The sequence below is a fragment of the Branchiostoma floridae genome, chromosome 14, assembly GCF_000003815.2.
Source record: "Branchiostoma floridae strain S238N-H82 chromosome 14, Bfl_VNyyK, whole genome shotgun sequence".
NCBI classification, from domain to species: Eukaryota; Metazoa; Chordata; class Leptocardii; order Amphioxiformes; family Branchiostomatidae; genus Branchiostoma; species Branchiostoma floridae.
In genome coordinates this window covers 3,795,817-3,816,725 of record NC_049992.1, presented here as the reverse complement: position 1 = coordinate 3,816,725, position 20,909 = coordinate 3,795,817, and the positions used below count along the sequence as shown (strand labels likewise).

The following is a 20,909-nucleotide window of genomic DNA, read 5'->3' as shown; positions in this document are numbered from 1 at the left end:
CGAGCTAAATTCTTGATTTGTAAACGGGGCTTTAGGAACACCTTAGGGGGTCTGTGTTTGGTAAGTTTCTGCCAAGAGTTGCATTTCTTCAATTCAGAGCGTGTATCTGAGTAGGGATCGTACAACTCCTTCAATGGCCTTTCATTCAGTATTCAATGGCTTTCAAAGTCTCCCGGTGATTTTTGAACGATCTTTCGATGAATAAGTGTTAACTCAATGCTCACCAAGGCTCCAAAGGATATCCCAACCACCTTCGAATGATCTTCAACGATCTTCCAATGACGTTCTTCCATTGTCTCATACGTATCTTTGAGTGGCTTCGGGGCCTGCAGATGAACTCCCAATACTCCCCTGATGTCAATGACCCTTTTTAATGATTTTCGCAAAGTCTTCCTATGGTATCTCTATGATATGTCAATGCCAGTTATCTTAGGATGATCTCCAAGCTTAGGCCTTTCAATGGTTTCTCAAATATCTCAATGGTTCTTTATTCACTGCCAGTCTTCAATGATAATATCTGACGCCCGAAGACCAAAAACTTTCTAAACAGCTACACATGGACGATTTGATCTCATCCAGGCCACAGGCTATGATACACTTTTGATACAGGCTTTCAGCTTTCCAACGTCGATTTAAACTCTGCGTGTTGAGGTGCATTCTCACTGCACTTAACAAAACAGTGACGCAGTGAACGAACCCCGCAGTGACGCAAGCTTGACGCAAGTGCGGCGAGAGTGCACCTTTACTCAAACCACGTCACTGTAAAACACACCATACAACCAGCAGAGTGTTCACCCCCAAACGTGAATGGAGCCGTCTGCCCCGGGCGATGTCCTGAAATAGTCGATGGCAGTGAAACCCGAAGCACATCCCATCAGTTCCAGCACGACGAGGCGTGGAAAACGCACCGTCAGAGTTGCGATGAGGCCGCCAACGGTGTTTGGGGAAATAAAGTTTCATCCCGTACATCATATTCTATAAAATACATGTCCAAAAGCTAGCCTCCGTTGCAGTCTTCGAACGAGGCTGGTTTTCATTTTAGGGGTTGGGGGTGGGGGCTCCGTTGCAGTCGTCGAAACGGGGCGAAACTCCCTTCCACAGCAAACTCCCTTCCTCGGCAAACTCCCTTTCCCGGCAGAGAGTAAAGCCAACGTTGAATATCGCGAACCAACGCCCCCACCTAATAAAAAAACCATCCCCGTTCGAAGACTGCAACGGAGGCTATCCAAAAGTATCCAGACGCCATACGATATGTTGTTTATGCTGTTGCTAATGATGTATTCAAAACAGTTTGTGCAGGGTATCCTGGGGGTGATGTGTTTACGTGCAGACATCACCATGAAACCAATTAGTTGTATCCACGTGGTTGATAAAGGGTACCGTACTACGAAGGAAGTATCGGTCTGTTGAAGTACCAGCTCTCATTAAGCTGTCTGCCTGCGTGACAGCGACTTTCTGAAGAGGAAAAAATAAATAAAATTCACGAGTCTTAGTGGCAAGTGTGCAGATGTTTTTGGCACCTTTCGACAGATTAGCCGTGAGGTTCGGTGGGCGTCACTCTACCGTCATGGGGGCAGGGGCATGGTGAGTATCGAACCCAGGACCTACTGATTCTGATTCCAACGCTCTAACCGTTGCGCCACACAGAAACCCCTCTGAAGAGGAAACTGCATGTAAAACATACACAACTCAATCAACATACAGATGACATAGAATCACAGTAACATACAATGATTTTAAAGTAGCAATTACGAAGCGTATGTGTTTCAACGCATGTGGGTAATGTTCAGTACTTCTTGTTTAAATTCCCCCATGTGATGGCCTAGTTTGTAACTCATGTGGCAAGCTTTCCTTACAGATAATGTTCTTTATGTTTTTCAAACTGTTCGTTTTAAAAGATGGTATTAAGAGAACTCCATGCGGTAGAACAAAAGCCCTTATATCTGTGTTTCCAAGAGAAGTCGTCTATACTTGCCACCTTTCAAAGATGAATGACTTCTATCTTAAGACGTTAAGACGATTTTACTCAAGACTTCCATCATATCTCATCCAACAGACATCTGTCTTCAGCATGAGCCATCTTAAGTGGCCCGAAGAAGGAGTCGTCTTAAGTCTATAATTAGTTCTCGGAGCAAGTTTCTCTCCCCCCGTCGAGGTAAGGATCATATATCACGCGGCACGAGGCCGGCACAGATTGCGTGTAATGCGGCGGATATTAATGTGAGTGTTGTTAATGAATGCTGAAGCGGGGATATCAACCAGGTGCGACGCCGCTGGGGAAATCCCCATCGCTCATCCGAGGTGACGACGTCCCCGGCACAGCGTGGATCTCACGTTTTATCACTCCGTTCTGAGCCGTGATTTTTCGTGGTTTGAACCGGGTGTTACATCCAGACTTAACACCCAAGCATGAGTCGTTTTTTTTTTTTTGCTTACAATGTGCTTTTTTCCCACATAAAAATGGAGGTATTCTCTTCGGTCTGTGTGTGTGTGTGTGTATGTATGCCTGTGTGCGTGTTTTATCGCCCTGTTCTAAGCCGTGATTTTACGTGGTTTACACCAGGTGTTACACCCTTGTTTAACAGCCGAGTAGCATCTTCAGCAGGCTCTGTGGGTCGTTTTGTTGGCTAACAATGTGATTTTTGTCTCCATGAAAAGTAGAGGTATCATTTTCGGTGTGTGTGTATGTACATGTATGCTTATATGTGTGGTCGTGTTAAACTTACGGGCGTATTTCGGACGAGCATATCCTAATAAACTCTGGAAGGATTCTGATTTCTATTTAATGTGTAAATATAGATATGTAAATCCATACATATATATATACACTATAGACAAAGGTCAAGGTCGATTCCACTCCTAGTGTGTAAACCTGGTATTGCAGCATAACATGATTTTAAAAAAAATGATCTTAAAATGCAACGGTATTTATTTTTCACAACGTCTTTGGTGGTGATTCGCAAGAACACGAGTAGAAAGGGAATTGATATACAACCGGAAAATGAGTATTGCAAGTAAAAAAAATTGCCGACCCATACAGCCCTCTAAAGAGGCTTGCAGTCAAGCGTCTGTCTGACAAAAGCCAGTTTTAGTATCGGCTTCCCGCGAGGGCCCGGAGGAAAATAACATTTGGACAGACCTAATTCTGTAATTAATCACCAGGTTTATGTAGCGGAGCTTAAAATTGTGTTCGACGGTTTTGTTACCGTTCATTATAGGTGTGAAAGCTTTATGGTGAGGGTAATAAAGAGAAATGGATACACAGACATATTTCTGGTGGTTAATATGCGTGATGCGGAATCGAACTCAGGACCATTGGTTTGCGGTGTAATTGCTCTACTACTTCTTACAAACCTCACTGAGCAATAACGCACAGAGTTCAAGTCCGACTAGTCCCTTGTAATAGCTCATGTTACAAGAGGAATAATTGAAAGCAAGCCTTTCCTCTCTATGTCACACGGTAGAAGCCAGTTGCACAACGGATTACCGCAGATTTCGGTTAATTGCACGGAATACTCAAGTCCCGCGTAGGTGCAGTGCAGCTGTAAAACTTCGCTTTGTTGCACCACCTGAATAATTGCACGAAGTATGTTGATAAATGGGATGTGCAATTAAACGTGCTGCTACTGTATTGAGACTTAGACCAATGCATTGGCCTATGGTTCAGACCCAACCCATCTCCATTACGACCGATACCGCTCTAGCGTTTTTTTTTTAATACTGATGCCCCAAATTGTCACCGCGTCTGTGCTAACCGCTTCACCAAGCCATATCATCTCTCCATCTATAACGGCTTCACCTAACCATAACGTTTCTCCATCTATATCCGCTTTACCCAACGTCTATCCATCTCTAACAACAGATATCCTCTCAGACGGGCTCGTTTCTGCTGACAGCTAATACCAGATATGCACACGGTTAGCTGCAATGATTGATGATCGCATTACGCACAAGTTTTCACGAACGACCCGAACTCCCTGCATCGCCTTCTTAATATCATCCCCCTGCCTGTGAGACAAGCGCATTCATCAACACTTAGGGAGCAGGAACCGCCGGGGGAGGGAACCAGGGGATTAAGACTCGGGAGGGAACGTCTTAATGGCATTTCGGGTTTTCCTTGAGTAATCCACTTACCTTAAGTATCTGCTCCAAGTCTTGGGATGGGCTCAGATCTGTAAGTGTGGTTTGTAGACGGTATGGCGTCATCGGAAGTGAGGAGGCCGTTCTCAGTCCGTTTGCTGTAAGGAATAGAGTGTTTGCAACTTTTGCTAAGATTAGCCCACATACATAAATTATTCAGGTTACTATAGATTGCACACTAAGTCATGTAACATTTAAGTAGCCCCGCTTGGCTACTACAGTTGTGTTGGTTCCGGCTGATGTAAACCTTACTGACAGAGCATCTGTAAGATTTTCTACAACGGCAAATACACAAAAAGTAAGTATAATGATTTTAACACTATGATTATAAAATGTATCAAATTCTCTTTAAGTTGGTGTAAATACAGGTGAATAACTTAATCGCTTTATTTTGAACAAACCATGAGGATGCCTTCAATGTTGATTCCCTCCCGGCGTTCCTAGAAGTTCCTGAAAGAGCTTTCGTCACTTCTGTATCCGGTAGCCTCGCAGACTTCTCGCAGTTTTCATTTTATGGGGGAGGGGGGTCTGGTTCGCGATTTTCAACATTGGCTAAAGTTCCCTAATACCTGGAGAGGTACGGGGCCGCAAGAATTCTTCATGTCCTCTTCGTGAACTTCATGCTTCACTAAGAAACTATCCCTCACAGCATTAGAGAACTTTACCCAGTGTTGAAAATCGCGAACCAGCTCTCTCCCCTCCCATCCTCCGCTGATCGGAGGTCTTGCCAAAAAGAGTCAATGATACGCTAGGGGAGTCGCGAGGAAATAATTCCTCTGGCCGGCCGACTCCCCTAGCGTACTAAATCTATTTGTCCAATTGCTACCACTAGGGGGCACCGATCCACAGAGCCTTCTAGAGACTAGGAGGTAGCGCCGGTTCGCGATTTTAATATATTTTGAATTGACTAATTGTCTATTGCTGGAAGGGAAAGTTTCTTCGTGGAGCACCAAGTTCATGAAGATGACAACGTGTCTATATGGTTCCTCCATCGCCTTGAAATAAAAGCCAACACTATAAGGAGTCTGCGAAGAAGGCTAATGTATCCACAGGCGGTGATGTATCATGTGGTCTCGTTTGTGCCGTAATCCGGCGTGAGAGAACAGCCGTGTAACTACCGAATGTGTGATACAGATGGGAGACTACCCAAGGACGACCCGATGCTGTAGCCCGAGTAAGAATTCACGAATTCGTCTTTCGGAAGGGACGTAAAACGGGGTTCCGTGTTCGAGGAGGTGCCTCAAGCACGTAAACTCATTACTAAAGTCTCATTACTGAAAACATTTGGTACCTACTGGCTGCAAGTACACAAGATAATCTAATAAAAAAACAGCGCTGCAAGAAGTCTGTAAAGAAGGTTATGATGTATCATGTGATCCCGTTTGTGCCGTAATCCGGCGTGAGAGAACAGCCGTGTAACTGCCGAGTGTTTGATACAGATAAAGCCGATACGGAGGCTTACATCCCGGCGTGACTTACGGGATCGCCCCGCTGTCGCCTTACGCGCTGACAAATGGCTCATTATTACACGCCGTGATGCCCATCTGGGCGCGATTTACGGCAAACATCGCAGACTTACAAACTTAGAGCCGATAGGATTATACCCCATTTCCACCAGGACGGTGCTCTCGCCGCGCTCGCTCTGCGACCTCAAATTTGACATATCGCTCAACAAATTGTAACGAAAAGAAACGTATCTTTTTACACTTTGTGTGTTTTGTTGTCTTTTCAGTCTCACTTTTATGTTTTGTATAATAACGTTATACCCAGTGTAAAAGCAAAGGATACACATATCCTATTTGGGTCACAGTGAGAACGCAGTGCGATCGCCGTCTAGTGGAAAGGGGGTTTTACAAACTAAGAGCTGATAGGATTAGAGACATTGATACATACAACATACTAAACCTGCGAGGAAGAAGAAACGGGATAAAAGGGACAGCATTCGTGAGCTACAATGTGTTCCTCATGTTACGTCAACAAAGGTAATACATTAACGTTACGTAAGAAAACCGTTACCTAAGCAGCTGAATAAGATTGTTTGAGTAACTGTTTCTTTCTTGCGTGTTCCTCATGTTGATCTTATACTTTTCATTTGAGGGTATTAAGAGATCATAACGTATATGAAACGAAACTCATAATACTCGCATCTCTACGCGCTGACGAATGGCCCATTATTACACGCCGTGATGCCCATCTGGGGGCGATTTACGGCAAACATCGCAGACTTACAAACTTAGAGCCGATAGGATTAGGGACAGTCATACATACAACACACTAAAGGTTGTATCTCACTGCACTTCGGGCACCGGTGCGGCACTGCGGGGTTCGTTTACTGCGGCACTGTTGTGTTGTTTTCTCCGATTTTTTGTGGATAATTTAGACATTGCGTAATATACATGTAAAGTTATGGCTTAGAAGATACAGAAGAAGTAAGAAAATTCGTTCTGTATCTCTGAATTTCGTTGAGAACCCCGCAGTGCCTTAAGGGTGCAGTGCAGTGATACATACAACACACTAAACCTGCGAGGAAAAATAAATAACATAAAAGGGGCAGCATTCACAAGCAAATGCAATGTTTTCCTCGTGTTACGTCCATGAATGTAATAAGATACGGAAAGAAACCATTACCTAAGCAACTGGATGAAATTGCTTGAGTACAACTGTTTCCATGCGTGTTCCTCATTTGTAAGTGTTAAGAAACTCTATCGTATGAAGCTCATTATATAACGATAATAACTTAAAACCCTAGACCGTTTTGTTTATTCCTTGGTCCGGAGCTATTGGCTCTTTTGCATACCTGAAAGATGTTGACTGTGACGGAATATGAGTAAAAATAACCTGATCTTGCCGTCGCTAATGATATGGTCCGCCATCTTGGATTTTGACCCATTGCGTCATCAGATAAGCATAAGTTTTGAATATCATAAATGTAGCAAAAAGTTCAGTGAAATCTATCAAATGACGTTATATATTATGTTCCAATCAAAAGACACTTCTATGTCGATGTCCTTGATTATATCAACTAACAAGAATTATGCGTGTAAAAATACATTATATCAAACCAGAGACCTGTCATCCAGGCTGACGAAGTTTGAAGCAATTGATCAATACTAACATCTATACAGATCAGAAATGATAAAATTGATGACATTCATTCAAGAATTAGGTGAGTTAAAATACAACATTATAGCCAGAGACCTGTTATAGAGGCTGACGAAGTTTGAAGCACTTGATTAATGCTTCCATCTATTCAGATCAGAGATGATAAAACTTGTGACATTCATTCCGAAGGACTCGTAAGTCATGTGATTCCTCCCGGATTAGCGTAATGGCGGCGACTTCTACAGGCGCCACATCGATATGCTCCGCGGAGAGCCGCACACACTGACCCGCGGGGATGGGACTCCGCGGATCGATGGCTGTCTGTCCCATAGCTACAATTACGTGCATTATCTGGCTTATACAGGGGCAGACACTGCTGGGGGCTCAGAACGTATTTTAATAGGTACTTCTTTTAAAAATGTTTTACATACATTTTGACCAACCTAGGAAAGGGAGCATGGTTTGTATAAGATGAAACTGAATCCAGTTCAGAGTGTGCGTACCAACCAGCCTGTCAGCCAACCAACCAACCGAACAAAAAACAAACAAATCTACAAACCAGCCAAACAGCTACCAAACCAACAAGAAAACAATTGAGCAAAACATAGAAAAGCAACGCGCAGCTTCTGACAACGTTATCTTAAAGGATGATGTAATTATTTGTACGTAGTTCCTCCGGGGCAGAATATAAACATCGCCGCCACTTTTTTTCTATTCTTAGCTGCAGCCTTGAACTCTCAAACACCTCGCAGCATCTGATGATTGACCAAGGAGTAAAAGTTGGTGGACGGAAACGGTTTCAAAAGGTTACCTATCAGAACTTATGGGGCGGTACTGTTTAATTCCTAGGAAAGTCCTAAGATTTGCCCACTGCCCATTGTCATCATCTTGTCACCTGCTTGCCCGGGCTACTTTCTGCTCTACTTCTCCAAGACCCCCTGTCTTTCATGATGTTTGTAAAGTTCCTAACATGGACACTGACATCAAGGGTAAGTTTATCCACATAGGTTTGTGGAGCTCTAACAACACGTGTAGATCTATCACGGTAAATTTTACCTGTCACATTTACCAGGTATTTACATTCCCGGGATACGTTTGGTAAATCCCATATTTCATGCAGTGCCACCTAATTTTGTGGATGTCTAACAGCACGTGTAGATCTATCACAGTCTTGGTGACGACAGAATCAGGTCGCTGACCAGTTCCTCTTGGCTTCTGTAGCGTTGTCCAGCGAGTCTAGCCCTCCACTGTCTGATATTTACAGATAACGTAGGGATGTTACCATACAGGTTCGCGCTTTTTGGATGTTGTTACCGGCACCCCGGGCTTCTTATTAAACGTTTAAGAACTAGACATGTTGCAATTGACATCAAATGAACAGTTGACCAGCTAGCCACTGTAGGCAAGCAGCCCATTCAGCCTTGTTTCTGGGAGTTCTTAAAAGTTCCCGCACTACACAGAAAATGAATATGACAAGATAAAATTAATAAACCATAGGCTAGCAGACCATTCACCGTATACGTGTAGTTTGGTCGATTCATGCTGTCTGTTCAGCAGATCAGACTGTAGATAAACAGGGCTTCTTGGGACAACAAATCCATCGTCTTGAAGACAGATGTTCGGGCTTGTCATGTACACTGGTGGCAGTGAAAACATCAGTACAACTCCTCACGGTTGGGGTTGTTATGTAGGATGACGGTAATAACACCATCAGTACAACTCGTCACGTACAGCCCGACACAGCGCGGCTGTTCATCAGGTACTTACCGTGATGTACGGGAGGTCCCGCTGTCCCCGGGTCAACCCAGGTCTGACAGGAATGACTAATATTCAGGCTCCAAGACACTGAGTTCTACTGGTCCTCTATCTTTATGGAACAAGCTTCTTTGTGGTTACGTTTCTAATATAATGGGTATGATCTAAAATTTTGAAAGACAAACGTAAACAGGCAGTACTTCATGAAGCTATTCATCACAATTGATTTATTTCAAAAAGGTATCTTAGTCGAAATCAGCGATAACTATGTTAAACTTTGCTTGTGATAACAGCTGCAATGTTTTTCGCAAGGAGACAGATATAATCATTCGAGATCTGTTAGTTGTAAATGCAGTTAACATAAACCCAAACATCTGAGTGACTTTCAATGGTTCGATTTTTTAACTGAAGTAAAGTTTGAAACAAAAGGTCTCCAGGGCGAAATCGCGAGAGCTCCTGACTGGATCTGGCTCCTGCTAGACGTCCGACTGTCAGAAAACGGGACAAATTAGAAGAAGGTCACAATCTTCCCATATCGATTTAACCTCTTTGGTGCGTAAGGAATGACTATCTAACGCGGAGGGACGTTCTGCTGGATCCCGCATGTTACAGACACACTTCTCACCTGTTGGCACATGTTGTCTTGAACTTTGACACGTTGTCTTTGAAAACATTTGATTCATTCTTGTCTCATAGCTTTTAAAAACATCCTTTGTGAGGAATTGGGTTGTTTTAACGCACTCACTGTCTCATGTATTCTAGAGTGACCAATGACACTGTTTTCTATTCAATGGCTATCCAACAGTTTTCCAGTACACAATACGCTTATGAACCATGTGCTCCCTGTGACAGGAAAGCTACTTAGTCTGCTCGTAGGATCTTAAGGCAGCTTCGTGTTGAATGTTAAATCCACGTGCACGTATTTCTGCCCAGTCAGCAAAATCGGTTATTAGGAAATACTCTTATCCATCATGGCGCGTTGACCAGTCCGCATGGACGCAGAAAATCAGCACTATGAACTAATCAGGATAACGCATAATAACGCAAATATAACGCGTTGAAACACGTATTCCCGCCGAATCAGCGAAGTTAAAGGTTATTTAGAGAGGCCATCATCCATCGCGACGCGTCAGTCTGCATGGGCGCAGAAAATCAGCGCTACAAACTTAAGAAAATAGCGCAAACTAACACGAATAAATACATATTCCTGCCGAGTCAGCAAAGTTAAAGGTTATTAAAAGGAGCTATCATCCATCATGACGCGTCAGTTCGCATGGGCGCAGAAAATCAGCCAACAGAAAGGAAATCATTCGGACCGAACGGGAAAACGACAGAAGTTCAATTCTAGTGTTTGAACTGATGAAGAGGGCCTGACAGGCCGTGCAGGGAGCCGTCAGATAAGGTCTGGTTCGGAGGCGGGATAGAACGAGTCGGACTTGACCTTGGCATGACCATAGCCGGGCTAAATAGCGTCGAACATTTCATTTTCTTAAGTTAGAGGGCGTCAGATCTTACTCGCATATTGACGTGAGATAATCCATGCAACGTAAATATAGGACCTCCCGTAAAAAAATAATTGCCAAGATGATAGAGACTCTAGATGCTAGAATCGGTCACAGACGTTACATTTTATACAATGTTTCGTTATAAAGTAACCATATTCACATAAAGATTTTAACGGTAAAGAAAGCCTAACGCGCTCTTAAGCCGCAAATGTGTCCCGGTGGACTGTCGGAGACGTCGATGGTAACTCTCAGTCTTTTCACGATTAGGCTATAGGTTACGGGGTCTATTTGTTGCCGGGTCCAGGGTTGATTTTAACTACGAGTTAACATAATTCAGGGGCTTGACCGTGCCCCAAAATATCCCAACAGCCGCAGAATGTGCCACGGGGCCACTTTGGGGCACGACCAGGCTAGGATTGCCCTAAGTCACACCAGAGCGCCCAGGATTTTTGATATTCACACCCTAGCTTTGCTACTGACCCCATCTTGTTATTAAGAGTTGCGAGGAACCCCCCATGTAGACCCCCATGATAAGTCAGGTTCAGGTCGGGTTCCAGCCGCTCAGCCCACAGACACGTGAGGAATTCATGTAGTCATCCCTGGTTAGGTCTGGGGGTCATGTGGGGTCCTTAGTGGTCTATTTCGTTCTTAAAAGTTGCGAGGATCCCCCCATGTAAACCCCCATGATAAGTCAGGTTCAGGTCAGATCCCAGCCGCTCAGCCAACAGACATGTGAGGTATTCATGTAGTCATCCCTGGTTAGGCCTGGGGGTCATGTGGGGTCTGGAGTGGTTTATGAAGCATGACAAGAGTAGAAATGACTCTGTTATCACCTCCCTGCTGTGACAATATTCCCAGCCTGAACAGAAACCGACACCAGCCCAATCCCAATGATCCTTACCAGCACAGGGACTGAGGAGAATTCTGTCTGCATTGTGAGGTATTACCGCTAGGTGGATGCTTACCGTACAGTCGCCAGTCTGACCGTCCAGAGGCGGCAGTTCCCGAAACTGGAAGGGAGAACCAGTGTCTGTCTTACACAGCAGGGTGCGTACTTTCTGTTGTCTTATCGTAGTCTAAACCCTGTCAATCCCCAAAAAATAAAGAGACTCGAGGGAAATGGTAATAGGTAGACATAACAGGATTCTTAAGGTTTAGGAAAATTGATGGGACCAGCATAACGATGGCCAAAATGTCCTCACTAGTACAAGATTAACTGTATCTGCATCAGCCCAAATTGTTATACATGTGCATGAGAAATCTAGATTGAGAGCAGGATGAGAAAGACAAAGTATGATTTACCAACCTCAAATGGTAGTCTGCAGGTTAGTCTGTATGGAAATAAAAGAGACAAATGTGTGAGGACAGAAAGTTAGGTGGTCGCCAGGCAAGGCAACTGATCCATTCTGGTAAGTGATAAAAATTACTCCCATCTGTTACCATGGCAACTGGTCCATTCTCAGTACTGATATTCCCCAAATACTCCCATCTGTTACCATGGCAACTGATCCATTCTGGTTTCTGATCTCCACAAAATGCATGTCTGCTGTCATAGCAACTGGTCAATTCTTGTTCCTGATCCCCCCCCCCCCCCCCCTCCACACAGAGACATACACATACAACACCTCTATGTGTTCCCATGGCAACAAATCAAATCTGGTTCCTGATCACCCCTCAACTCCCATCTGTTGCCATGACAACGGATCAAACCTGGATCCTAAACCCCCACAAACACCCATATGTTACCATAGCAACTGATCCAATCTGGTTCCCTATCCCGCTAATCTCCCGTCTGTCTGCTGATCATAAATCGCGTGCCAGAAACTAATTCCATTTCCCTGTGAGCCCCGCCCGGGATGTGCTGTTAATTCCACCACTTTGCTCTCCTCGTTCACGTTTGATTCCGCTCGTCTCGGGAGACGGGATTTATACATTATTCATTGCCATAATAACAAACAAACGCTGATTGCGCCGGCTAATATGTCAAATTGCTTACCTGATACGCGCGTATTTCATTAAAAATGAATAGAGAAAACGCGGGGGGCGTTATTATATCAAAAGGGACAATTATTCACCCAGAAAGGGGTACGAAGTGCTGTATGATTTAAGTAGCCATGGCATGGGGTTAAGATGAAATGTAAGCGCATGGTTCAGTAGTATTGATGAAATTCTCAGAAAAACTACACCCAATACTTTTAACCAGGCATGTTTCAATGTTACCTGCAATGCATGTCTACCTATATGGCAATTCATAACATTTTTTTAAAATATGCAATATTCGCTTCCAACCAAATCCCTTTTCCAGCTTTGATCTTGAAGATAACTGAGCATACGTCATCCTTAGAAGTTACAAAATAACAAGATCATGTTTCTTACGTTCTTCTCGTTGTTCTTCCTCGAGGAAAGAAAAGAAGACACGGACTAATCCCCCCAAGATGCGGCAGGATCAAAAGTCAAACTTTGCTATTTTGGTTCATCATCCACCCACATAATCCAATCACCACAAGCCCCATCACCGCAGGCTCCATATACCCATCAAGGCACGGGGTGTGCAGGCAATTTTCCGGGGCCAGAGGCGGACACAGTAGAGAAGTTTATGTTCTCTATTTAGTTTCCGTTATTTTGGGAACGTATTTTGTCCCCTCCAAACATTCGAACTTATTTTTTTTCAATCAAGAAGTGTATTCTTATTTTATTGGGTGAAAGGTAACCGATATGAGCACATCGCAGTACATCTCTCCGTTATTTTATAGGCATATTTTGTCCCCAACAAACATTCGAACTTAATCTTTTTCAATCAAGAGTTTTTATTTCATTTTATTTCTTCGAGTCAAAGGTGAACAACATGATCACACTTTATCTCTCAGATGACCTTTATCTCTGATTTGTGAAATGTTACCTTGTGAAATTACCTTGATCTGATAAATCGTCTGTATAGCTTAGTAAAAACATGCTGTTGCGATGCTGTACTTAGAATATTGTTATTGATCGTACGTTATCCTGTCCATGTCAAATTTCATTTGTATTGTCTGTGTCAGCAGGGCTAGACCTTCGTACTAGCCCCAAGACTTTTGGGAATCCCTGACTGTCCAATATAATTTAGGTCAAATTTCAGTTTACTATCGACTTACGAAAAAATTATTATGCTAGCTACCGTGCGTGCTTAACAGCGAAACAAACAAACAGATAAATGAATAAACAAACACATAAATACGTAGATAATCATTTGTATGATTTAAGAGAATTGTGTAACTCCCGCATATTTACTGTTATCATCCTAGAGAGATCCTGATGTTGCATTACTTAAGAGTTAATCTTAACGACTGTCTCTGTAGTTTTACCTGATACGTTACGATAATAAACCCATCATCATGGGACTATCAAAACTTTACAGGTTTTATTACAGACAGCGAGATGAACAGATTTACAGTTATGTCCTTACGAGTGTTTTTATGAAGGTCGAAGGTTAATTAGAACACACAAAACTAGTCAGACAGCTGTTATACTTGGTAATCACCCCGAATGTTGCATTAGCTCTGGCTAATGGACAGCTGTTTCTGTAGCCTGCTCCTTAAAACGTGCTCCCTCGTGCATGCCAACACGCCAAGGTCAAACAACAGAACATCTCAAGGTCAACACGAACAAAGATGGCGGATCTTGGATGAATGGGTTCCGGAGAGCTTCTCGAGGGGACTCATTACCGCAAAGGTCTTCCTCTTAGCGGTGACCTCAGGGCCATTCACCGGCTGATTCAAACATTCCAGTCACGGCAGCCAATCATGCTAACAAGGGAGCCGCAACTGAGTAGCTCATTTGTACTCACAAACATCAGGAAAAAAATAAAACAGACAGGGTGGCTTAATCTTTATGCAATCACAGTTTTGTGCGGCTTGTAAAAATAGCGTTACGTAAGGATTTACCATAACATTGAGGGAGGCCATATTGCACATACACTTACACAAACACAGACACACACACACACACACACACACACACACACACACAAAGAAAGAGAGAGATAGCCGTAGAGAGAGAAAGACACAGAGAGACAGACAAAGAGAGACAGAGAGAGAGGCTCTAGTAGCGGAGAGATAAGTAAGGAGATAAAATCCATAGTCTGCATATATATACAGACAGTTCGCCTTAATCATTACCTAATCACAAGTCATGGTCTGTTAGGCTTGAAGGCGCAGAGTACGGCGTAGTTCAGGTAGGGAATCTAGACGGGAAAGCTGGATTACATACATCAGTAGAGAGACACACACAGATAAACAAAAAGTGTACGTCCATCTTCATATTATCACATTTCGCCATCTCTGTAATTTATAGGTTTTTCGCAAAGTCTGGTTCGATTCGCTCATTTGTACTGTGTACCACCATATATCAGCTAAGAGATAAAATGAACAGATATACATACAACATACGTTCATGTTTGTGCAGTCAATTGTTGCTACCTGTGTAATTTGTAAGCTCTCCGCATGCCGCAGTAAGTACACCCTGTCTGGGCGGATTAGCTCGTTTGCACCGACATACGTCAGTGCACAATTTACATCAACACGGGAAAGTTAGTCAGAATACGGTAATCATTGCATAATTACACTTAACCATACCTCAATGCTATTGCTCAGACTAGACAGTTACAAATTAGAAATGAACACGCTGTGTTAATGTTTCACCTACAGAAGTGACGAGGTTGATAGATCTAATCACTCAGATTCATTACGCGGCAATCGCTTCTCATTGGTCAGGGGTGCTTTGAAAATGTTCTAGTGTCATTTCGACTATTGGAAACTGCGCCTGGATCAAATCTTTCCGAGAATTATACACTGATCGTAATTAGTTGTGCGGTAACATTAGTCCATTTACGGTTCATCATTTTTCCGCTGTGCCACTACAAAGGCCCGGATACATCAAACGTTTAACACGCCTACATGAGGGGGCGAAACGCAATGGATTCATTTGATCAAACGATTAGAATGACTGTTCTTCGACATTAGCTACTTAGTGTGCTTAAGGTGTGCTCCCACCGCACTTGCGTCAAGATTGCGTCACTGCAGGGTTGGAAACGTTGGAACGAATTTCAGAGATAAAGAATGAATTTTCTTTCTTTTTGTGTATTTGCCGTCTTCTAAGTCATATATTTACACATTACGCAATATCTAAATTATAAAACATCTGAGAAAATAACAAAACAGTGACGCAGTGAACGAACCCCGCAGTGACGCAAGCTTGACACAAGTGCGGTGGGAGCACACCTTTACATGGAGCCATTTTCGACTGCTTTTCGTAACTTAATATTTGCCGCTGTAAAAACGGAAGGGTCTCAGGAAATTAAACTCTATCAGCATGTCGGGTGACACGGTGTGGCGAAGTCCGTGCGGTCGGTGATTAAAAAGTCAGGAGTGGGTGGGATGTAATCTATAATCACAACGCAATGGATAAAGACGCACACTTAGGCTTAGGTCACATTTCCAAACCGGTGCCCAGCCGGGCAGCTTTCCGGGGAATGATATAAAAGACATCAAGATACACAAAATGACAAAATAAGATTCACGTGAATGATCTGCGCGTATTTCTATGTATACAGTTTAATTTTTCGTTTCTTAAAACATCCCGACCGGACCACGCTTCGGAAATGTGACCTAAGCCTTAATCCCATAGGGAGTGGATAAAGCCGGGTTTTAACGTTCACACGTGCGTATACATTCAAGTCTGTATGAGTTCCGTATGGAATTCTTAGCCTCTACCAGGCTTTACAGGTCGCTTAAGAAATAGGAGAAATTGGAAAAACTTAGACAAATAACACGCCAGAGGAGTTAGCTGACCGAGGAGTATGGTTTGCGACCAGCTAACTCTACCGGCATGTCATCTGTCTATTTTTTATTATTCTATTTTTATTCACATTTGGTTAAAGAGGATTAGACAGGAAGCAAGCGCTGCTTAACGAGGTCTTTTCATCTTACAGATAAACAAAATTAAGGACACACATGAAAGGCTGCGAACACTTAATAACATAGTCAAAAGATAATGAAAATGAACAAGAAATCAAATAAGAGAATGACGTCTATAGTTGTATAATTTCTACTATTTTTCCAGCAACCAGTGGAGCCTGGTAGAGGCTAAGACTTCCTTACGGACCTCATACGGAGTTGAATATATACGCACGTGTGAACCCACTTTTAGGACCTGTTGATAATCCAGCTAGGGGATTGATAACGTCATGCTCTAAATCCCAAGTGGCAGTGCATCGGGATTTAACCTTAATCTCGCTAAGAGTTGGATTAGATGTACCCTTAATGTGATTAGGACGTGATCGTAATCCGGCAATAAAATGGATAAGGACATGCCCTCAATTCCAGCAGGCTTTAATCCTACAAGGTGACGGATAAGAACGTGCACTTGACCCATCAAGGTCACAGATTGTAATCATACCTTAAGACGGATTAGAACCTGCTTTTGATTCGGCAAGGACATAGATAAGGTAATGTCCCAAGAGGTGATGGATTATGCCAGGGTTTCATTTCCGAACCCGGGCCCGGCCGGGCAGTTTGCGGAAACAAAACGCATGATACGAAAAAAAAAACGCACAAAACACATAAAAACAAAAGATCAGTTATGGACACATGTTTTTATATCTTCAGATAAAGTTTTGTTTTTCGCTTCCGCAGACAGCTAAGGGCCCGTTCGGAAATGTGACCAAAGTATTAGGACGGCAGGAAATGGATAAGGTCATGACCTTAATCGGGGGCAATGGATAAGGACGCGCCCTTAACCGACAGGGGGTTGATTAAGACCTGTAAATAATCCCGAGAGTAGATAGACCAGGACGCGTCCTTATTCCCTTTAAACTGTATTTTATCCCATACCGCCTGCATTACCGTACTGCCGGTCGCGGCTACGCTTTGTGTCAGACCCAGACATATCCTTCAATGATAATCAAAGAACGTCTGACGGTCCCAAACGGCCCTGAAGCACTCTTCAGAACGGCAACATAACAGGCTCTCGCGGACAGCAAACATATATATTTGATGTCCCTTCCTTAGAATGCAGGACCTTTGCAGGATCTGTTTTCCGGCCTGCGGTGCTCCCTGCACGGTAAATGAAGGTAATTTTATACAGTAAGCCACTTTGGAGGATCGTTCAGTGCAGCTAGTTCAACGTCCCTCCAAGTCATTATCTTCGGTTTTCTCTGCGCAATCTTTACTAGTTCCCGGAGCGCGCAATCCCGCGGATGTGTGTGGGACGGTTATCGGGATTACAAGCGGGGTAGGCGTTTATAGTGATGAAGCCACTTCCTCCTGCCTTTCACACGACGCCTGGAAGTGGCCGGAGATCGTCTTAAGTGTCCGTTAGATCTGGGAGAAGGAATCTTGGAGGAGACACCCTGGCTAAGGCGAGGCTTCCGATTCGTGGCTCTGTTTAATCCATACCCGGAGATTGAACTGACACCTTCTGTTGAGACCTACGTCGTTAACACACCAAGCAACACCTTGGAACGTGCGCCAGGTAACGCCGCGTAACGTTTGGGACGTGCGCTTGGCGGAGTCAGGTAACGGTATACGTAAGAACGTGCGCGCTCCGCAGCTAGCGTCAGGTAACGTTCGGTAACGCCACACGACGCTGGGCTCTATGGTGGTTAGGTCAGATTTACGGGGTTTCCATAAAACCGACCTCAGCTTCCTCTCCGCCTCCTGGCCGGTCCCTCCGGCCTCTTGCGACAGACGGACAACTTTCGGTGCCCTGATTGATTGATTAATTGACTGATCGATTGATCAACTGTCAGTCCTCTATTTCATCGTCCTCATTATCACCCCATCTGACCGCCCGGTGTAATCGCGGTGTCAGGAGTTATACACGCAGTGAGAGGGTCCTGACGTCTAACTCCGTCCCTCAGGTACCAAGCGTCGGTCCTCCGACAATTGGCACCAGACTGACTAGCGGATAGAACACGGTGACGCTGTGGGCGGGATTTCAACACCACAGAGCCGCTGCCAGTCTTCGGGAGAGCGTGTGCGAGCAATCTGTGTCCCTGGAAATGTGGCGTCCCGGCGAGCTATGGGCAGTGTGTCTACTGGCTCTCACGCAAGGTACGTGCAACATTTCATATTTCATCTGATTCGGATAAAGGTAGGTACTGTATCAAGATGTATTCCTCACTCAGGGCCTGTGTTTGTTACATCCGCCGATATTGCAAAAGGAAACGACTCTGACGTGCTTTAGAAAAGAGCATCACCAGACCGGGTGTTGAGGACGTCCCAGCAGAAATTGCTGAGTAGGTAGTTGAAATTCTCAGCGTCTACAGAAAATCATTAGTATCGGGGATTGCCGTGACAGGAGTATTGGTCCGAGGGACTTTTTGTCTCGGCTTTTGTTTAAAGCGGTGCAAATCTGGAGGCTTGAACATAAATACTTCATCACGCCGTATTTGCGGTGTGGATGTCCAAACAATGCTGTGTGCTGATCCACGCGAATGGGCGGCTTCTCCCCAGGTATAAATAAAAGATCAGCTCCCTGCCTGAGGTTCGCCGTGCTCAGACAGCGGCCCTCACGGCACAATCCCGGGAGGAGAAGAACAAACTCAATCGATAATAACGTTTTCAGCCTTGCAGCCGGCTCTATATGACGAGAGACAAGTACCTACAGTTAAGCTGAAGTACAACAGACACCTAACGTTTTAAAGTCCCCCATAGCGTGACTCGGGCGCCTTAAAATCCACTTCACTTACAGAACAACTTAAAGCAGAGGGAATTTAGCTCTAATAACCTGCCATCTCGGCGTGTGTCGGCATTATTTTCTCGTCGTGAACCCCCGCCAATTTGCAGGTAATCGTTTCTACAAGCAGTTGTCGGCAATTGAAATTACAAACCGTGCAATTCCTTCGCTCGTGCAGTCGTTAATGGGAGTCATGTCGGTCATCAGCCGACAACGTGATACGCATTTAGCGTCAAAGGCGCCGCAAGAACTCATCAGTCAGAGGGGGCATTCCCTAAGGGGGTTCTACTTACCCCCCCTGTCTCAACGGCTCCACACGCACTTTTCACTCAGGGGAGGGGGGTACGTGGAGGGGTTACGTACCCCCCTCTCTCAAGGGTGTCCCTCGTACTCATCAGTAGGAGGGCATTTCTGCTACAGGGGTTACAGGGGGGTCCTACACTTAACCCCTTACAAGGGTTTCTACTTACCCTTTCCCCGAACAGGCTGCCTAATATGGAAACCAGGACGTATCTCTGCCAGGAGGTTTACAGTGCCATGCCACCGCACACACAAAAATAGGCGGCCGAAAAATTTCTCCCTCACGGGATTCAGGGAAATCTTTCCTCTTAGTCGTCAAGAAGACTGTCTAACATAGAAGTTTAGGGGGCATTTCTCCTTACCCCCTAACAGCGCTGCCTAATATGGTACTTTATGGGGGTATTCTCCTTACGAGGGGTTCTCCTTAGTCCTTTTAGAACCATGCTTTCTGATACGGTGGTCTGGACAGCGTCATGTTCAGGCTGGGATTATGACAAGTTGAAAGATTTACCCGGTCCGACAGACACTGAGTTAATGAAGTGAAAAGCCAATTCATCACGGAGAGTGGGACGGCTTCATGTTGAAGGGAAATGGACGGTGCGTAACTTTACATCGGCAGCAGAGGTGGTTCAACCTAAAACACTTACAGACACGCAACGCTGGCGGGGACTAGATCTGGGAATGGTTAAACACTGACAAAACATCTATTTTGTGTAACAGTCGTTGCCATACTTTGTACCATGTACAAATGTCGAGCAATAAAGTTCATCCCTTGTAAAATTAAGATATCAGGTGGGGACTAGAACCAGTAACTCTTAGACCACTGGTAAAAAATGGGTATGGAATCGAACTATGCAAATGTTAAAACACTGACAAAATGTAAAATTACGATATCATAACGATATGAGAATTAGCACGCTGACGGGATCGTTAAAGAGGGTGAAAAAAACCCATGATGCAAACACAATTGAATACGAAGTGTTCAGCCCCTTACTGATTAATACCTGCATGCGATTAGTGTAGGCCACCGACCCACCTCTGAGGCAGGTCACTGAAACCAATTAGGGCGAATCGTGACCAGAGCCGAAAATCGTTAAACCGAGACCTAACCATGAACCATGGTCGTGCAGCACTCCGTGCAATACCCAGCAAGTCTGATCAGAGTTTGCTCCAAAACATACTAATGACATAGACTCAAAACTTATTTAGCAAGTCTGACGGGGGACACCATAAACTCGCTAAAATCACAGATGTAATATACAGCAAGTCTGATCAGAGTTTGCTCCAAAACATACCAATGGCGTAGACTCAAAAAATATTTAGCAAGTCTGACGGGGACACCATGCATAAACTCGCTAAAATCACAGACGCAGTATACAGCAAGTCTGATTAGAG

The 20,909-nt window shown here is 44.2% G+C and overlaps 1 protein-coding gene across 1 annotated transcript in view; it reads left to right on the top strand.

Annotated features, from left to right (window-relative positions):
• Positions 1-8,212: 8,212 nt before the first annotated feature.
• Positions 8,213-20,909, top strand: part of LOC118430926 (hemicentin-2-like) — a 30,438-nt gene continuing 17,741 nt past the window's right edge. The window contains exon 1 of the mRNA XM_035841955.1: positions 8,213-8,231. Within this exon, the coding sequence (XP_035697848.1) occupies positions 8,213-8,231 (19 nt within the window). The remainder of the gene's footprint in view (positions 8,232-20,909) is intronic.